The 17,833-nt window shown below is 35.1% G+C and overlaps 1 protein-coding gene across 1 annotated transcript; it reads left to right on the forward strand.

Moving 5' to 3' along the window:
* Nucleotides 1-1,441: 1,441 nt before the first annotated feature.
* On the forward strand, nucleotides 1,442-17,268 carry LOC110464391. The gene is made up of 16 exons (XM_021519585.1): nucleotides 1,442-1,560; nucleotides 4,263-4,361; nucleotides 4,881-5,147; nucleotides 5,937-6,069; nucleotides 6,311-6,537; nucleotides 6,999-7,153; nucleotides 8,304-8,445; nucleotides 8,696-8,781; nucleotides 9,548-9,782; nucleotides 10,045-10,196; nucleotides 10,786-10,918; nucleotides 11,249-11,398; nucleotides 13,403-13,558; nucleotides 13,987-14,092; nucleotides 14,411-14,495; nucleotides 15,007-17,268. Exons 2-16 carry the CDS (start codon nucleotides 4,268-4,270, stop codon nucleotides 15,631-15,633), a joined length of 2,748 nt encoding a protein of 915 aa, XP_021375260.1. The 5' UTR covers nucleotides 1,442-1,560; nucleotides 4,263-4,267; the 3' UTR covers nucleotides 15,634-17,268.
* Nucleotides 17,269-17,833: the final 565 nt, after the last annotated feature.

Consider the following 17,833-nt stretch of genomic DNA (forward strand, 5'->3'; position numbering starts at 1 on the left):
AAACAGAAATAGGAATATACAAAGGTACTAGACCAGATAGGTAGGACTATACCAATAAACCACGCCACACAAGTTAACCAGATCAAGAGACCTGAGCGCACAATTAAGACCAGATTCTGAGACCAGACTACACAAGCTAGACCAAACTCTGAAAAAAACCCACAAGAATCGGGTCAAACTCGAGACACACAAGTAAGACGAGACTCTAAAACCAGACCGCAAAAGTGTGACCAGTCTCTGAAACCGACACCGCACAAGTTGGACGAGACTTTGGAACGGGACCGCACCAATATGACTAGACTATGAGACCAGATCACACTAATGAAAAAGAATAAAACGATCAGATGAGACCAATGATAGCAGATCAGTTGACCGAGCGTCACTGACGGGACACGACAAAAATAGCCCAGCCCACACGAATAGGACAAACAACGCAAGTGGTTTACCAGACAAAGGTTCAAGAAAAGTGTACTACACTACATACAAGGTACCACATTAGAGTACCTGATCGCAAGTAGGGACAGACCAAGGGACTAGGTCATCAAATATGACCAAGGCATGATACAAGATAATACAAATAATAAACAAACTAGGGAGTCAAACCATGTTTAAATGCGTGCTACGTAACGAATACCGCGTACATTTAGTAGTGAACATTTACAGTCTGTATGCTTAGACCCATTGGCGAAAATGACATTCATTTTTGCACAACACAGGAGACCTTATCACTGCGTGTTGATACACTTTAATGACGTAGAACAGAGCGTAATTCGTACACGTCCGCCGTGAAACAACCCAGGATGTAGTTTAGTTATGCTTATATGATTAACATTAAACATGACAGGCTTCATTTTGAAGCTCAAATGAGGTGTGTAAGGTACATGATAATAATATCCGACTTGTGTAAATTCTACAAATTAAAATTTTGAAAATGGAACTATATTCTGTTTGTCTTGTTGTCATGCTGTTGCTTGGACCCCCAGTGAAAGGTTTACATTTTCCCGCGAAAACAAGCTGTTCTCTCTACTGCGTTACCCCCATGCATAAATAGAAAGAAAGTGCTGGTATTATTTTTAATTATGCTTGCATCGGAAACTCAAAGCGCTTAAAAAAATAAATATAAGGAATGAAATTTATTATTTAAAGATTCGTGAGGTCATAACAACATTGGCTTTCTGGACATATTTACCAAGAATATGTCAAGAAAGCCAATAATGTTATGACCTCATGAATGCTGAAAAATAAATTTCATTACTTAAATAATTACTCTCTTTGACCATAACAGCCATGTACAGTTTATATGAGGCGCAACCTCTGTGTGGTATCACTATTCAAAACAATACACCTTATTGCTACTACACATGACCTAAATACATGTATATACTATCAGTGCACGTGATAACAAACTCCGCTTTACTTTGAACTTCCGCCACCCAGCTACTCCAATGTGTCAATACAAGTTGTGACACTGATGAAGGGAATACCAGACCTTCAGAGGGTATACGTCATGTTTCACTTCACCACTCCTATATAAAGGAGGGACCGGGGTTACCTGAACAGGTAAGTCAAGACTAATTCCATTTATTACCTCATTTGAGGGTAAGGGACGGTTAAATCCTATGTCACTATATAAGAACGTAAAAAGTACAGCTAACCACGATATTTCATACTGACACAGGGAAAGCTACCCACATCACTTCATTCTGACACAGCATATAACTAACCATTATACAAACTTGCTTCGTGTGTACGATACTAAATTGACAAAACTCCTCGATATGAAATCTTGCAAAATGTTTCAATTCTGAAATAAAATATACTAATGATAAAGATAAATGGGGTTTCACAGATATACCAAGTGTGACCTTTTGTTTACATTGACTGATGACCACCATGGTGTTAATAAGTGCTGAATCTGTGAAGAGGTTAATGAGATATCTTGTACGCAAGTTTTTGTTTAATGATACGCGATCCGGTGTAAGGACACGCCGTCAGAGCGAAAAATATACAGCCTCGCCCTACTCCCAACTAGATTGAAGTACAACAATCGTGCAAAATATACTTTTAGTAGGTTATAAAATAAGTGTTGACCACTGTTTGTATATGTTGTGATTAAATATACAGAAATCTATGTAAATGGTGTACTTTGTACTTATCGTGACTTCAAGCTTCTACTATTACTGTGTGCATTGTCATATTGCACAATCAGAAGTGACATTTGACTGTTTGCTCTAGCTGATATCGAATTGTTTACGAGATAAAACAACAAATGCACTGTGAAAAATTTGCTTTCCAACAAGAAACTGTCATTCAAATATGGGTTGTTTCGATATATATGACCCTCGATATAATGCCCCTCATTTTATTGCCTCGATGTACCATCAAACCCCTTTATAACGCCAACAATTTTGCTGGGTTGAAGAGGCACTATTCACAATGTAACCCTATGATGATCTGAGTAAAAGCAACATCATGATCAATCGGCGGTTCCGTATGATAGAATATTACCAAGGTATGTTTTGTCCTTATTCTTTAAAACATATCGTCAAAATCAAGTTGGGATGACACATTTGGGTTTTTTTATTGTCATAATTGGACTTTAATTAGCTTTTAAAAACCTAACCATACTCTGATCAATTACATAAAAAGTATTTAATATTTGCTAATTTTTGTGCGGCGTGTTATTATTTTGTTTCGCACTATGACTTAATCAAACGTTGTTTATTGGAAGAGAAACATATATATTAGGCATATACCTATCACCTTATCACTTTTAAATTTCCTACTCATATCATACAAAGATAGTAACCACGGGCTTATTTTAATAACTAACAACGACCGATAAGGTTATCGATAAAGCGTATGGCTATTGACGTGGACAGGTAGGGACATCCTATTTCAGGTGAACCTGTATGATACTATGTCAACTTCCTGTTATCTTTGAAATGTATTTTGGTAGGAGTGCGAATAAATCGGTTTGGTCTAGCCAGCAAATAGCAATATTAACATTCATCTTCTATCAAATATCAATATCAAGACGGTAAAACATAAAGTTGGCTTGAAACTGAAACATATTGTCGAAATTAACCTAGAATGACTTTTAATATCTATAATGTTTACAAGGTATCAGATCTTAAAACTGGAAATATATAAGGTGTAATAAAGTGAGATGTCCAACACTAAAATAAAACACAGCACGAGTCTAGGATCTTAGAATGGTTTTACTGTAGAGTTCTGAATATTATTAGGCAATTTTAACAGACATCAATAAACAATAAGTATATCCGATTTATCAATTATAAATTGGACATTGTAACATTTTCACTTAAAGGAGAAAATCTTCCTTACTTTCAAAGAACATTGGAGGCCTGTACCTCTGCTTAAAATTAATAAAGAGAACGGACAATAAACGTAGAAAAACACAATGTATCGCACTATGCTGTGTATATCATCTAGGATAAACAGCAGGTGAATATATGACATAACTTAATACAGGGAGGATAATAGCACACCATGTTTAAAACGTGGGATATTTGGCATTTATAGTGTATGTTGGTTAAGGTTTATTCATAGCAAACTAGGCTGCCATTGATTAAATATGGCGGAAATATTTAAGATAGTTGTCGATTAGGCTACCCAATGACATCTTACGTTATTATATTTTGTACTTAAAATTAATTTTTAATGCTCATAACAATGGACAGATTAGAAGAATAACAATGTTAACGATTAAAGATATTCTACCTCTCAATGTATATATTATGCATCTGATATAATTGAAGATGCAAAACTCTCAAAGATTTGCGTACATTGCTTTAATATCAGGATTATAATAAAAGTTCTCCAAGACCCTGGTATTATGAAATGGCATAAAAAATACTTAAGTCAAGAAAGACGAATTTCTCTAAAATACATTTAAACCTTAAATATATGTCTATGATATGAAAGATTGAGTCCATTTGTCTCATTAACAACATCGCTTTTAGGACACCAAATCCAATGTATATTTAAATATCCTCAATTAGTAATTTCCAATTGTTTGTTAACGTAAGTAATAATAACAGTATATTCCAACCAGCTACCATATCTTGATTAAGCTTTGCATTAATCAGATATTTTCATTTATATAAATTTTAGTTTACTAGTAAACTGAACCTCCTAAAGGTGTCTTCCAAAAAACAAAACGTATTCTCAATATAAAACTGAATGTCATGCAATGCCACAAGCAAGCCCTGTCCTACACATTTGATTTCTTATTACAGAAAAAATGTTCACTTTATCCATGGATAAGTGTATCACCGTATTGTTGTGCGGGACTGCAATACTTGCGCAATCCCAATGGCAGTGGATCCAACCCCTAGGTACGTTATTTCTTATTTTGATTTGTGTTATTGAATATGGTTCACGCTGGTTGTAATATAATGCGGGGTTCTTTTTGTCATTCATTAGTAATGGATATTTTGCATATGTATGATATCAATAAGTAATGTAATCGTATTCTGATATGCTTCAAAAGGGTATCAAATGGCATATTCAGTAACTTGTTGTGTGTGGTTATCAGGTTTCACCTTGCCGCGACGTGTACAGTCAATATTTACGCTGACACCAATGACTTTTACCTTATTTAACTTTTGAAGTAAAAACATAACCTGATAAGTGTACAAAACGTTGGCTCCGTTTAACATTATTTGTCATCTTATTCTATCTATCTATCAAATAACATGTAGCAACATGATGACCACTTATATAAAATAAGAAGTATTTGGTCATCAACACTGACCCTCGGTACCGGTTGAATACAAAGAAACAATAGCGTAATCCCTCTTTTTATATAAGTTTTATTTATTCTTGTGCAGTACAATGTAACAGTTTTTTAACAGATATACAGTCCAACAGCAACTCGTCTTGTGTTCCTGTAGGACATGATCTCGTCATCACCTGCACGCGTAACCCAAAACCGGAAGCAACAGGACCAGAACAAAGGATAACTGTAAAAAAGCAATTAATGGGTTCGAGTACGACTATATTACCGATGGGTATCAAACAAGGAGTTGAAGTTTTACTTCCAAATGTGACTTTGAATGATACCGCCATCTACACCTGTTGTCTAGGTGATGACTGTGTGGGACTAAACTTCGTTATCGGAGGTGAGCTTGTTACAAGTCGAATTACTAGTACATAAATAAACAGGCCCAAAACCAAAAACGTATCCTTCTAAATACCAAAAACTGCCAATGAAATATGGAAGAAAAGTACACCCTTCCAGATCCCTCCATATGCATGCTTACTAGAAATCATGAAGAATTAAGCCTGATATACGCTTTGCTTTTAATTGAAATGTTTTTATGTAATTAAGCAAATTTACATTTACACGCCATAAAAATGTACATGACAGTAATTTGATATGATGTGAAGATGAATGTGATGATGAACAAAAATGCTCGTAGAAAGCAATTTCAACAAAACACTTATTATACAGTTTCAAGGAAAGGGGGTATATGCAACAAGTTTTTTCTACTGAATGAAAGGCGATGTAAATCACATAGACACGTGGTAAAATATAGACATCAAATTAATCTCTTTGTAATGTAAACATCAATTTAACTGTTGATATTTTTAGTATCCCATCTAACGATGATTCTAATTAATTAGAATTATGATACTAGTAATTGACGAAAAGTATTAAAATGTTTTTTCATCAACTATCTTATTTTAAAGCTCATTTTTTTCCAATTTCCAATTTATTTTCAGTGTCAATTATTTACACAACCTGCACAAAAAGTCAATTTTTCGATACAAAATGACCTATAGATGTATCAATTAACCGAGAAAGAACCTTTTATTTCATTAAGGATATCACGTCATAAGCTATCAACGAACAACGTATTTTCCGAGCTTAAAACAAATTTTAAGATATAGTTTTCGGTCTTTTGTAGAATTACCGCCTGCTCCACAAGACTTTGAGTGTGTCATTTATGATGTTTACTACATGGAATGTACTTGGACCAGTTCAGATAAATGTGTCACGTGGTCCGTACAATACGAAACCGTTCCAAGCTATCCCAATAGGTAATTTGCTACCTAAACTGATTAACTGATATAATAATGTTTACTGATATCAGCAGGAAACAATATATTAAACAGTAAATGCGAAAGATTCGAAGTTTTAAAAAAAAACTATCTTAGCTATTTTACATTTCAAATAAAAGAAATGTGTGATAGCGACGCAATAAACAGATCACTTTTGTTGTTTACATATTTTAAACTGTATTTACTAAATAGTCTATAATTCACGTAATATGCATTGCAGATATGATCGCGAAAAATTGACACAAACGGCATGCGATGGCACAGGAACCCCCTTATTACACGGGTGTAACCCCAAGAACAATTGCTCTGACCACACGAAATGTATACGAAATGTTTGGAGTTTAGAAATACCTCAATTGGATGTCGTGTACAAGATCAGCCTGACAGGATCAGGGATATATGGAGTAGCAACTTACTACTACAACATTAGTACTAGCTATGTTATTGGTAAGTTATCTGTTCCTCATCAAACCAGTCTTCTTGCTTCTATTTTAACAGTAGTTTAGACGAATTTTATGTCCAACCCTTTGTGGCCCTTGTACATCCTATGAGGCATATATTTCAATTCAAGGTGAATCACTGGAAAAAAATCGTATACGAGACCAAGAAATACAGTTTTAAATCTTCAGCAATTTTTTAATGAAAATGAACAGTATTGTTCAGGAGTCAGTGTTATCCGAAATAATAGTTATGACGTCATGATAACAATATCTTACTTTCCGGATCATGCTATTCATGTATCGTCGGAGCTGGGTAGGATTTCAAATTATCATAGCCATGCAATGAGTATCTACATTTATTGTTTGATAAGGCTATAGACTGACAATTTAAAGCTATGTATGTTTGATAGGATGGTACCTTTACCACAAGATATTCTTTGCACAAAATAATCAGTCTTCTTTTTACAGAAAAACTTGGTAACCTGTATAGCTGCAGTTCCCTATTTAACGGAAGCACGGTCGAAATTGGTTGTAAATTTCCATTGCCTCCGACTGGATTTGAAAATGGACTAAGGTGTAAAATAACAGCCGAGTCAATATACAGCACGCGTTATGATACCATCGTAAGTATTATAAATAGCTTACATATGACCTTCGTACAAGGATATGTATGCTGGTTTTCGTTAATATCAGTATGTCATACGAAAATAAAATTTTAAGCTGACAGTGCAAGCTAAAAACTTTCAATTGAGATTTAAAATAAAAACGTTTGATTTTTTTCTTGTATCGAGATCTTCCCCATCTCTTCCGTCTATCGTCGGAATAGATTGATTGAGTAAAAATTGATATGAAACACATCAAAGATATCATTTATCTAAGAAAAATGGAAATAATAGGGAAATACGACCAATTAAAATATATAATGCACAATGCGCAATCTCTGAAAACTTTACAACTCTGAAATGGAGTGTGTTTTCGGAGGAAACGGAGATTATGTCCGCGGAAGGAGAATACATTTTACGTGCAGATAGGAGGTTTATAAAAGAGAAGGTATCCATCTTTCCCACGGTACTAAGCATTGTCCTGTAGATCAACTAGAAATGTTGTTTCTGATGCAAGAAAGTAAGGTGGGGTCAACTTTTCGCGTCGTGAGCTTTCCGCCCTTCTCGTATATATGATCATTGGGGGTGTCATTTTTACCAAAAGTCGATCTAAACCCCTAAAACATGTAACATTACTCTGAACACCTTAGTTTATGTCCAAATAAGACTAACAGTTCATAATAAAGTTTTCGTGTGTGGGTGCAGTTCTATTCACGTGAAAGATCGATGATATATATGGGATTCATTGAAGTTTTTTTAGCAATATACGTTTCATTTTGGATACACAATTTTCGACCATGTGCTATACGTAACAACCAGCTTGGCAGTGTTTCAAAGTCGTCAGGTGTCCTGAGTGCGTTTTTTGTATATTGGTTGCCGATCAGGGTGCGCGGTACATTGAATGATAACCGGTACAGGTAATGAGCTTTTTATACCCAGCAATACCCAGCAATACCCATACTCGTTAACGAGCAAGGACAAACTAAAATGTCAGCGCTTCCTTAGAAACGATAATCAGAATAGAAGGGGAAGATCTCAAAACCAGAAAAGAAATCTCATTTGAAAGCTTTTTTACTTGCACTGTCAGCTTTGAATTTAAATTTTGTTTTCTTTAAAAAAAATCAGAAACATTTACTTTGAATGCCTATTATGATTCATTTGATATATTTAGGAATACACAGTTGGAAATTTATCCTATCGGTTGGAGGACAGTCATCCTTACACGTTCTACAACATGTCACTGACATGTCAAGTTAATAAAAGTCTATATTGGGGAAACCCCTTCATCTACCAGTTCACAACACCGCAGGATGGTATGTATTTCAGTCTTAAGAGGACACTTACTTTTTCTGAAGCTCTGAAAATCATTTATCTATATTAATTTTGATCTGTTTAGCTTTAAAACAATTTCGATATAAAATAATAATATATTTGGCTTAAATATCAACTGGTAAAGTGTGAAACATGTTGATCTGTAATCCAGGAGCTCCTAAATTAAGGATATATATGTAACAGATTGTTTTCATAGATAAAAAAAAAAATGTGCATATATTATCTTCCTAGTGCCATTGGTTGGTCCCTCTACAAGTAACCAGTCCTATACTGTGTGGTGTAAAGCGGACAAACCTCATGTTTCAATATACATTCAGGTACGTACACAACCACTTGTGAGTATCAACTATCAAATAATATTTAGTACTGATCACCATCATAATCTCAATTGGAAATAGTCTCTCCCTTTGAGAAATATGAAGGTCGTTGCGTTTCTATTATGTCCCTTTGTAGTTTCGTTGTCGCTACCCCGTCTCTCACTTTGAGAACGTTGTAGGAGGCACGGTAGTCTAGTGGTAGGCCACCGGGCTCATGACCCAAGAGTTGCGGGTTCGAGTCACGGCACGGCATTGTGTTGTATCTTTGAGCAAGATACTTTACTCCGCTTGTTCCAGTCTACTAAGCTAACGAGGTTGGGCAGTGCTAGAACTGTAGAATTCTAGCTTTGAGAGGCGAAATGGCAGCACCGGCTGTATGCTCCCCAGGAACTTGAGAAAGTTATTGGCTGGTTGCAAAGGCCCTATTACCACGGATAATAATTTGTGAAACGTTTTGAGACGACCTACAAACTAGGTTGTGATAAAGCGGTATATAAGAACCTCTAATTATTATTATTGTTTTTTGGATTTCATCTAGATAAATTTGGTGGGTGTTGTCGATTAAGCGGGAGATGATCAGCCTTCAAACCCCTGGACCTATTGAATCACGGTTTCGTTTAACTTTATGTGTCGCGGGTTTTTTTTATGTTACAATCGTAGTCATACATCACAAGTGAACCTGAAACAATATAAGGGTTTTATTTTAAGATATATGGCGTGGTATGGCATGACTTTTAAATATTGAAATATTGTGTCTTTGTATCAGCATCCAAGTGCATACCAAACACAAGGAATCCTGACAGGATATAATATGAAAATTGAATCATCTGCGGATTGCTGGAATCAGTCCTTCGTCCCAAACAAAACAACTCTGATGTTTTCTAGTATGGATTTTAACATGTGTGGAACTTCTGTAAACTATGATGTCACTATATGGTCACAAACGAGTGAAGGTGATTCAAAGGAAGGAACTCACCTGTCTATTTCTGCTAATCCAACGCGTAAGTAAGGAATCCGTACGTCCAGTACCGCATTCACAAAGATACATTTAGAGTTTATAATAATCTACAGACTTCTTAATGACTTTACATTTCAATGACTGCTAGGGTAAGAATCTCACTTGAAAAGCGGTGCACTTTTACATTAATCGTTACTATAGAATTAGCTCTATGGCAAACAAATAAAACGATGAACACTTCGGTTTGTTTACTATTTGTTTTCTATGTAAAATGTTTATACTGATTAGCTTTTTTGTTGTTGCAGATATGGTCATAACTGAAGTTATAGTAGAAGAAACTAACTCTGGATATCGAGTTAGCTGGAAAGGTCAATCAAATCAATCAAACAAATGTGTATACCACTGGTGTATCTCCGACCGTAAATCACAGGGATGGACAGATAACGTCACATGTCTGGTGGGTACAAAAACAATGTATATTATACACTATAAGGAATTATCTACGGTGTTGTATCACAGGGAAGGACGGATAACGTCACATGTCTGGTTGGTACAAAAACAATGTTAATTATACACTATAAGGAATTATCTACGTGGTTGTTAAGCTTATATGTCATCGTGCATACGGTTGATTGTGATATGTCTAAGAATGGTTTTATTGAGTAATACGTTAACATACTTTTTACCCATGAATAATTATCTCTGATTATTTCTTTCGAGTGGAAAAGGAGATTCATGTTATAGTATGGCAGCATACATCCTTAAAATCAAACTTTCAAACATATAACTTAAGGAATCATGTATTCCCGGACCCTAATGGTTTTTTATTGGAAGCATATTTACTGTCATGTTTATAGTTTTGATAAATAATTTCTGGAAAGAAAATTATATTTACGGAACTTTTGTGTGGGAACAAAATGATAATACAGATCAAGTAAATAAAGTAAATACGTCAATATACATAAAATGTGAAATATTAATGATGTCATGGTCGGAAAAAACCTTAAAATAGTAAATCCTTGTGAAATTGAAAATGTTTGCTACAGGGAAGGTACAACTTTAATGAAACAACAGGCAGACACTCACTTATTCCACTAGATACGGACGATGGATTATTATGGAAGTTTGGTGTTTCCCAAAACGGTACTGGAATTCGATGGCAAGACTGTGTATTTTCGAGTAAGTAGAAACGGCCTTAATCAATGCCTCCGTTACACGTTCGATACAAAAAGATTAAAATAAATATCAGATATCTATATATATGAAATAGAGATAATAAATAAATAGCAAACAAACCAATGTCTCTTGTTTGTATATGTAGGTTAAGCTATATATTTGTCGTACGCATATCCAATTACATTCCAATATGCTATGTACCTTAAAAACAAGAATCAACCTGGTGACCTAGAAAAGGTATACGTATTCATTTAAAATCAGGGCTAAAACTTGTCCTTGCCCTTTAGATGAAATAAACGTTGATGTATTGTTTTATTATGTTTACGAAAAAAGATGGACCACCTATAAGAAAACCTGACCGCCTTGATAATGAATCAACCATCGAACTACCTGAGAAAATGGCATTTTGCTCAAAAACGTCTCAGAAAGGACCAAAGCCACTGGAATACTTAGTACTGTATTCTGACATCGAACGTAGCACAAGTAAGTAGTTTTGATAACTATTAGGTGCGTTCTAATAACCTTACGACTGCTCCTTATATATTTTAATCGATGATTGCATCTGGTGTTGCAAATGCTTTGGAAAACGGACACTGTGGAAAAATCCTCAAACACCATCTTGCACTGGCAATTACTAAATTCCCAGTAAAGTACATTGTTAGCGTCCAGGTGTTAAAAATAGAGTCACACAAAAAACTAGAGCAACAAAGACATCGGAATTACATGAAATTCCTTATGAAACATAATTCTATGAAATATCTTTTTTTCTACAGAATTAACATTTAATAAAATCAAAGATGTCTTAATTTAAACACACACACACACACAAATTATATAAGACAACCCTTCGACTATCTATTATTATAATACAACTTTTGAAATAGCGCTCTCTCTATAGCTAGAATATTTTATAAAATGTTTACAATGCTACACTCTAGCTAGAATGAGACCCCCTCTATCTGGTCACGTGACCATGGTTTCCGTGACGTCATTATATTTATTTGTCACCCAGATTGCATTCATATTTGCTGTAACTGCAATCTGACAGACGTTCAATCCTTACGTATACATAGAAGTATCTCGTAAACTATACATTTTTTTAAATATCTCGAATATCTGTTGCCTGCTTTATGTTAAATTTAAACAGTGCTTACGATATCTCCTGTAACAAGTATATCAAATAATATATTATTTGTTTATAAGATATGTCATTGATTAAATAATATGAATCATTTATATATACTAAAGATATTTTTCAAAAATTGATAAAAAGACCTGTCATAGTGTAAACAGTTTTGGTCATGTTTTATATAAATGTTAACATTTGATAAGAGAAGTCTGTGGTTTCTTTGGTTTTAACTTTGTTTTATTCAATTATTTTTGGACAATACATTGAAATACAAATTGTACATAATATAGAATAGAAAAGGAAACAAAAACAAGTGTCATGACACTTGTGTAAATTTGTAACCTGCTTCATAATAAATCTTTTCAACACTACATGTAGCTACAGGAATGAAATAATATGAACAACAGAACAAATACGGGAATAGGGGATGGGGCAATGGATTTGTATGCAGAGGAAACAAAGAATGAATAATATATCAATATACATGAGATCATCAGATGTTAATATCATATTGCTATATTGCAATGAGTATGTAGAACACGACTCTGTATAATATAACTATGTTAAAGTGGACACTCGATGACTGTTAGAAATATATATACAATTACATATCATTAATTACCACTGAATACCTATTAACGAATTGAGTATGTCACAAAGCACCGCCATGATTATTAAAAACGTCACAGTTCACATACTAAACATCACACTTACCAAATATATGTGGTTTCTTGTATTTCAAGTTCTTGAATATAAATCAGACACACGAATAACTCGAAATTCTTGTTACGTTAATAAGGCTATATATGGTTAGTATATCCGAATAATTTTTAAAGAATAGAATCGGGAAATATTTTAACTTAAATTGTATATATTCGGCTTTATAAATGTAAGAGTAAAACGACTTTTATCGGAAACGTTTTTCATCAAATTCAGCAAGACCAATCATTTTCTATGTATTTATAGTGCAAGCAGTGGAATGTTTGATAAAAATGAAATAATGATACAAATAATATTGTCAATAACATGCTTGTATGATTTTGACAATAGATAAATCACCAAATCTTTGAGATACGGTGTTAGTTTTGACCATTAACGGTAAGCATTGTAGTGATGATAAAGTTTAAGGTAAAGATTGATTTGAAGTTTTTCAACATTCTTTTGATATAAGCCATTCTTTGAATTGGTAGTATCACAATATGTCTTCCTTTCCTATGGTTAGTATAGCGGTTACAATATTCGCCAGTGGTTTTGATAAATAATTCGAAAAGAACTCGAGATGAACATGATAACATGATACAATAATCGTACTGTTATATATGATGATATTAGTAGTTTATATTTTATATCAATATCAGGCAAACACTTCACCGTTAACGCAAGTATGAGGACCAGCTTCAACGGCATACACCTGATTGCTGACACGTTGTACACCGTGAAATACAAGATCATATACTCTAATGGTCGACAATCAGAATTCAGTGACGCGGTGTCTTTTAAAACACCGACAAAAGGTTGGTGTAGAACGTTAATTCATATAAAAATGGCTTCTGCTATTGTTTATGCCCTGTAGTTTTGTTGTTGTTGTTGTTGTTACTGTTTATTCATTGTTATAATTGTATTTTCTTCTTTTATCTTTTTATTCATTACTCGTCTTTCTTTTAGTCATTGATATTTTTGTTTTTCTATTATTTAAGACTAGTGTATGCTGAACACATATATGTACTCAAAATACATCGAAAAGTACACAATGAAAAAACATTCTTCAACATAATTATAATCTAATTACTTATATATTTAGATGTTGAAAGCGTAATTGCAATCTATTTTACCTCTGTATTATGTTTTGAAATGTTAAGAAACATTAAACAGCACATATAAATATGTATCACCGATTTAAACTGAATGGAAGCTTCCTGATTCCCATCTTTAAATTTGTCAGCTCCAGCGCAACAGAGAGTTTCAGGAAGTTCCAGTTCTACCACCGAAGTGTGGAAGGTAGCAGGTGGCATAATGGGAGCAATAGCCTTTCTTATCATAGCGCTCATGTGAGTTTGTGTGTTTTATCACCGTACTGTAATGCTCAATAACCTAGTGCACACAATATGTATTTCTGTGTGTCTATTGAATGTAACAGTGCTTGTACACCTCTGACAAAATTCTTTTTTCATGATGTTTTATTGATATAGAAAGAAAGAACTGTCCTTAATTTATCATTTATAAATTGATCACGTACGTAAGTGGTATATATGTTTCATAATCAATAAAGATTACACTGTAATGATACTCCTTGGATTCAGTATATATTTAAAAAGACAAAAATAACTTGTTTAATTTGAAAAGATTGTTTCATCACATATTTTCAGTTTGATTTACACTGCGAATTGGCGATGGAAGAATATGGATGATAAGATAGAAGACGTGTCCGTGCAACCTCCCGACATTACGGAGGTATAGCACACATCTTATCCTTTGTAGATTTATTTAACATAGCAACGCGTTTATGTGCAAGGACACTTCAATCGCATTCTGACAAAACTTATAGCCCCTAAAGTTTCTTCCAAACATTTCTTATGGATAACCACCCTAGTAAAAATTGGCTAAGCGAGTGTATTTTGATGCTGACCCCTTTTAGTAAGTTTTAGCCGTTTTCGTTCATGAAGCATTATCCGTACATGTACTTCTTTGAGAACAAGCAGGCGCGTAGCTGGACTTTGAACGATGTGCATGCAAAGTTTATTATCCAAGGGGATCCCCAATCCCTCTAGGAAAAGACTTATCTAGAAGCCTTGTGGTGCTCTGTTCTCATATTCACAATTATGTACAGAAAATTAACTGTGAACTCAATTTTATCATTCTCCTTCGGTAATGAACAAATATTAATATGTTCTTTTATATCAACATATTGATATATTTTATTCTCATCCATATACAATTGTTTTCTAATTTGTTTTTAAATCAGAGCTATAAAGAAAAGTTTGGGACAATTACCTACAAAACACCAGACAGTGGCCGAGGGACACTATCCTCTACGAACACTAGCTTAAATGACAATCAGCTCCAAAGAGCAACGATTCCATCAACTCCACGGAAACCACAAAATCGGCTCCCTGTTCCATGTGATATCCATGATGTATCGCAAACAAACCATGGTTTTCTGGTGAGCAATGATGAGGAATCGGCCGAATCGGAGCAAGTTCCCTTTGTCCCTAATGGAACAGTAGATAGTACTGAAGCTGACATTCACAATTCACAAAACTTACAATTTTTCAATGATAATGTCAAATTTGAGAGAAACCAAAATGCCGATTACGTTCAAGTTGATCAATTGATCAGTCCTCCATCATCTCCAGTAGACTATGACGCGACTTCCGGTGTGAATACTAAGGGATTGACAACAACTGACGATGCTGGTCCGGAAAACCATGACATGATTGGTAATACTGAAAATACGACGGACGAAAAAGGTGATGTTAATCCAACTTTACGTTTGCAAAACGAGCATCATTCAACACAAAATTCGATATGTGAGGACTACGTTCTTGCAGGATTCCTTGGAAGCCAAGGGCAATATAACCAAAAACTTTAACATAATCTTCTGAGCATATACAAGCTCTAATCAACTTTTCTCCTGCTGGTGGCGCAGTGGATAGCACATTCACCTTTCACGGGCTTCGATTCCCAGATCAAACCAGAAATTAAGATATCACTACATGCCCATCAACGAGAGTTTACTCGGGATACTCCGGTTTCTTTCCGCACTTCAAACCATACCAACAATAGTGGCTTTTATAAAATAATAATGAATAAAAATTATTTTGTCCTGGTAAGATTAAGTCAAAGATAAGATCAGAAGCAAATGTTGAACGTACTAGTCCTGGGCATGTGGGTGATCCTAGCCGTATTAACTAGCCCTTGATTTGTATATCGACATATCAGAAGCAAATGTTGAACCACGGAATAAGATTAGAAAATACAGACGCGAGATGAAATTGGAGTTGCCAATCCATGTTATCTAAATCCGTGGTTGAACGTACTAGTCCTGGGCAAGTGGGTGATCCTAGCCGTATACTAACAGCCCTTGATTTGTATATCGACATATCATCAGAAGCAAATGTCGAACGCACTAGTCCTGGGCATGTGGGTGATCCTAGCCGTATTAACAGCCCTTGATTTGTATATCCATCTAGAAAATTATTTCTGTGTGAAAGGGATTCTACGTGACGTATGTCAACATTTTTCCTCAAACCCAGTGCGACTACCGTATAAAACCCAGTGCGACTACCGTATAAAACCCAGTGCGACTACCGTATAAAACCCAGTGCGACTACCGTATAAAACCCAGTGCGACTACCGTATAAAACCCAGTGCGACTACCGTATAAAACCCAGTGCGACTACCGTATAAAACCCAGTGCGACTACCGTATAAAACCCAGTGCGACTACCGTATAAAACCCAGTGCGACTACCGTATAAAACCCAGTGCGACTACCGTATAAAACCCAGTGCGACTACCGTATAAAACCCAGTGCGACTACCGTATAAAACCCAGTGCGACTACCGTATAAAACCCAGTGCGGCTACCGTATAAAACCCAGTGCGACTACCGTATAAAACCCAACCTTAAGCTTGTGACCGGAGATTCGACTTACGCCCTGTTTTCATCATGTCTAAGTGAACAATTCTAAACACTTGGCAGATGCAGGGAGGAAAACAAGTGCAAACATGTGATACGGTGTAATGTCGTTTGTTTGAAGGGGTTTGATGTGTCCACTTCACTTCCTTTTTGGAATATGTGTAATGTGGTGAGCCATATCATTACAACAAGAGGCTCCATTGGGCCTCCATTGGGCCTGCATCGCTCACCTGGTATTAATCTCACACTTATTACCTTAAAAGTGGACTAAAATATCAGTATTCATGACTATAATTATTCTAAAGAACCTGTTGAAAGATTTAAACACATTTGATCCCTGTGACTTTGAAAGTCAAGCAAGGTCATTACATTTAACAAACATTATAGCCCTTCATCTCAGATGCAACTTGATTACCAACCTTGTCCTGTTGTTTATTGAGATAAGGTCATTTAAAGGTTTACACACATTTGTGTCTTAAAAGTGGATCAAGGTCATTCAAATGCAAAAACTTGATGGCCCTTCATCCAAATATCAACATTTTTGGCTTTTCATAAGGTTTAAAACATATTTGACCCATGTGACCTTGAATAAAGACGAAGGTCATTCATTTGAACAAACTTGGTAGCCCTTCATCCCAACATCTTTCTCACCAAATGTCATCACCCTCAGGATCTTTTTTTTTTTTTTAGACAATTGACCCCTGTGACCTTGAATATGCGCGAAGGTCATTAATTTGAACAAACTTGGTAGCCCTTCATCCTCGCAAGCTATTGGCCAAACATCATCACTCTGACGTTATCGGCGCTATTTTTAGCAGGGCTTCCCCGGACAATTCAAGTGGTCAAACTGGACATTTGGAACAGACTAGGAATATGGGGTAACATAAGTGGAAGTGCATACAATACATACATTCATTAAAAAAAATATGGCTCTTCACGTGATGTCCTTTTAAATGGTTTTTCGGAAGAAGTTGTTTAAAAATTTCAACATATCTTGACCCCTGTGTTCTTGAATATGGGTGAAGGTCATTCATTTGAACAAACTTGGTAGCCCTTTATCCAATCATGCTGCAGGCAAAATATCAACACCCTAGGCCTCTTGGTAATATTTAGAAGTTGTTTAAAATAAAAAGTTGACACCGGACGGACAATG

This window comes from Mizuhopecten yessoensis, unplaced genomic scaffold, assembly GCF_002113885.1.
Source record: "Mizuhopecten yessoensis strain PY_sf001 unplaced genomic scaffold, ASM211388v2 scaffold10987, whole genome shotgun sequence".
In the NCBI taxonomy this organism is placed as follows: Eukaryota; Metazoa; Mollusca; class Bivalvia; order Pectinida; family Pectinidae; genus Mizuhopecten; species Mizuhopecten yessoensis.

Excerpts from the sequence above, each read along its gene's own strand:
- LOC110464391 (XM_021519585.1), top strand. The coding sequence starts at position 4,268 with ATGTTCACTTTATCCATGGATAAGTGTATCACCGTATTGTTGTGCGGG. Across the intron at positions 7,154-8,303 it reads GCACGCGTTATGATACCATC|GAATACACAGTTGGAAATTT; the intron begins GTAAGTATTATA and ends TGATATATTTAG. Across the intron at positions 10,919-11,248 it reads GCAAGACTGTGTATTTTCGA|ATGGACCACCTATAAGAAAA; the intron begins GTAAGTAGAAAC and ends TTACGAAAAAAG.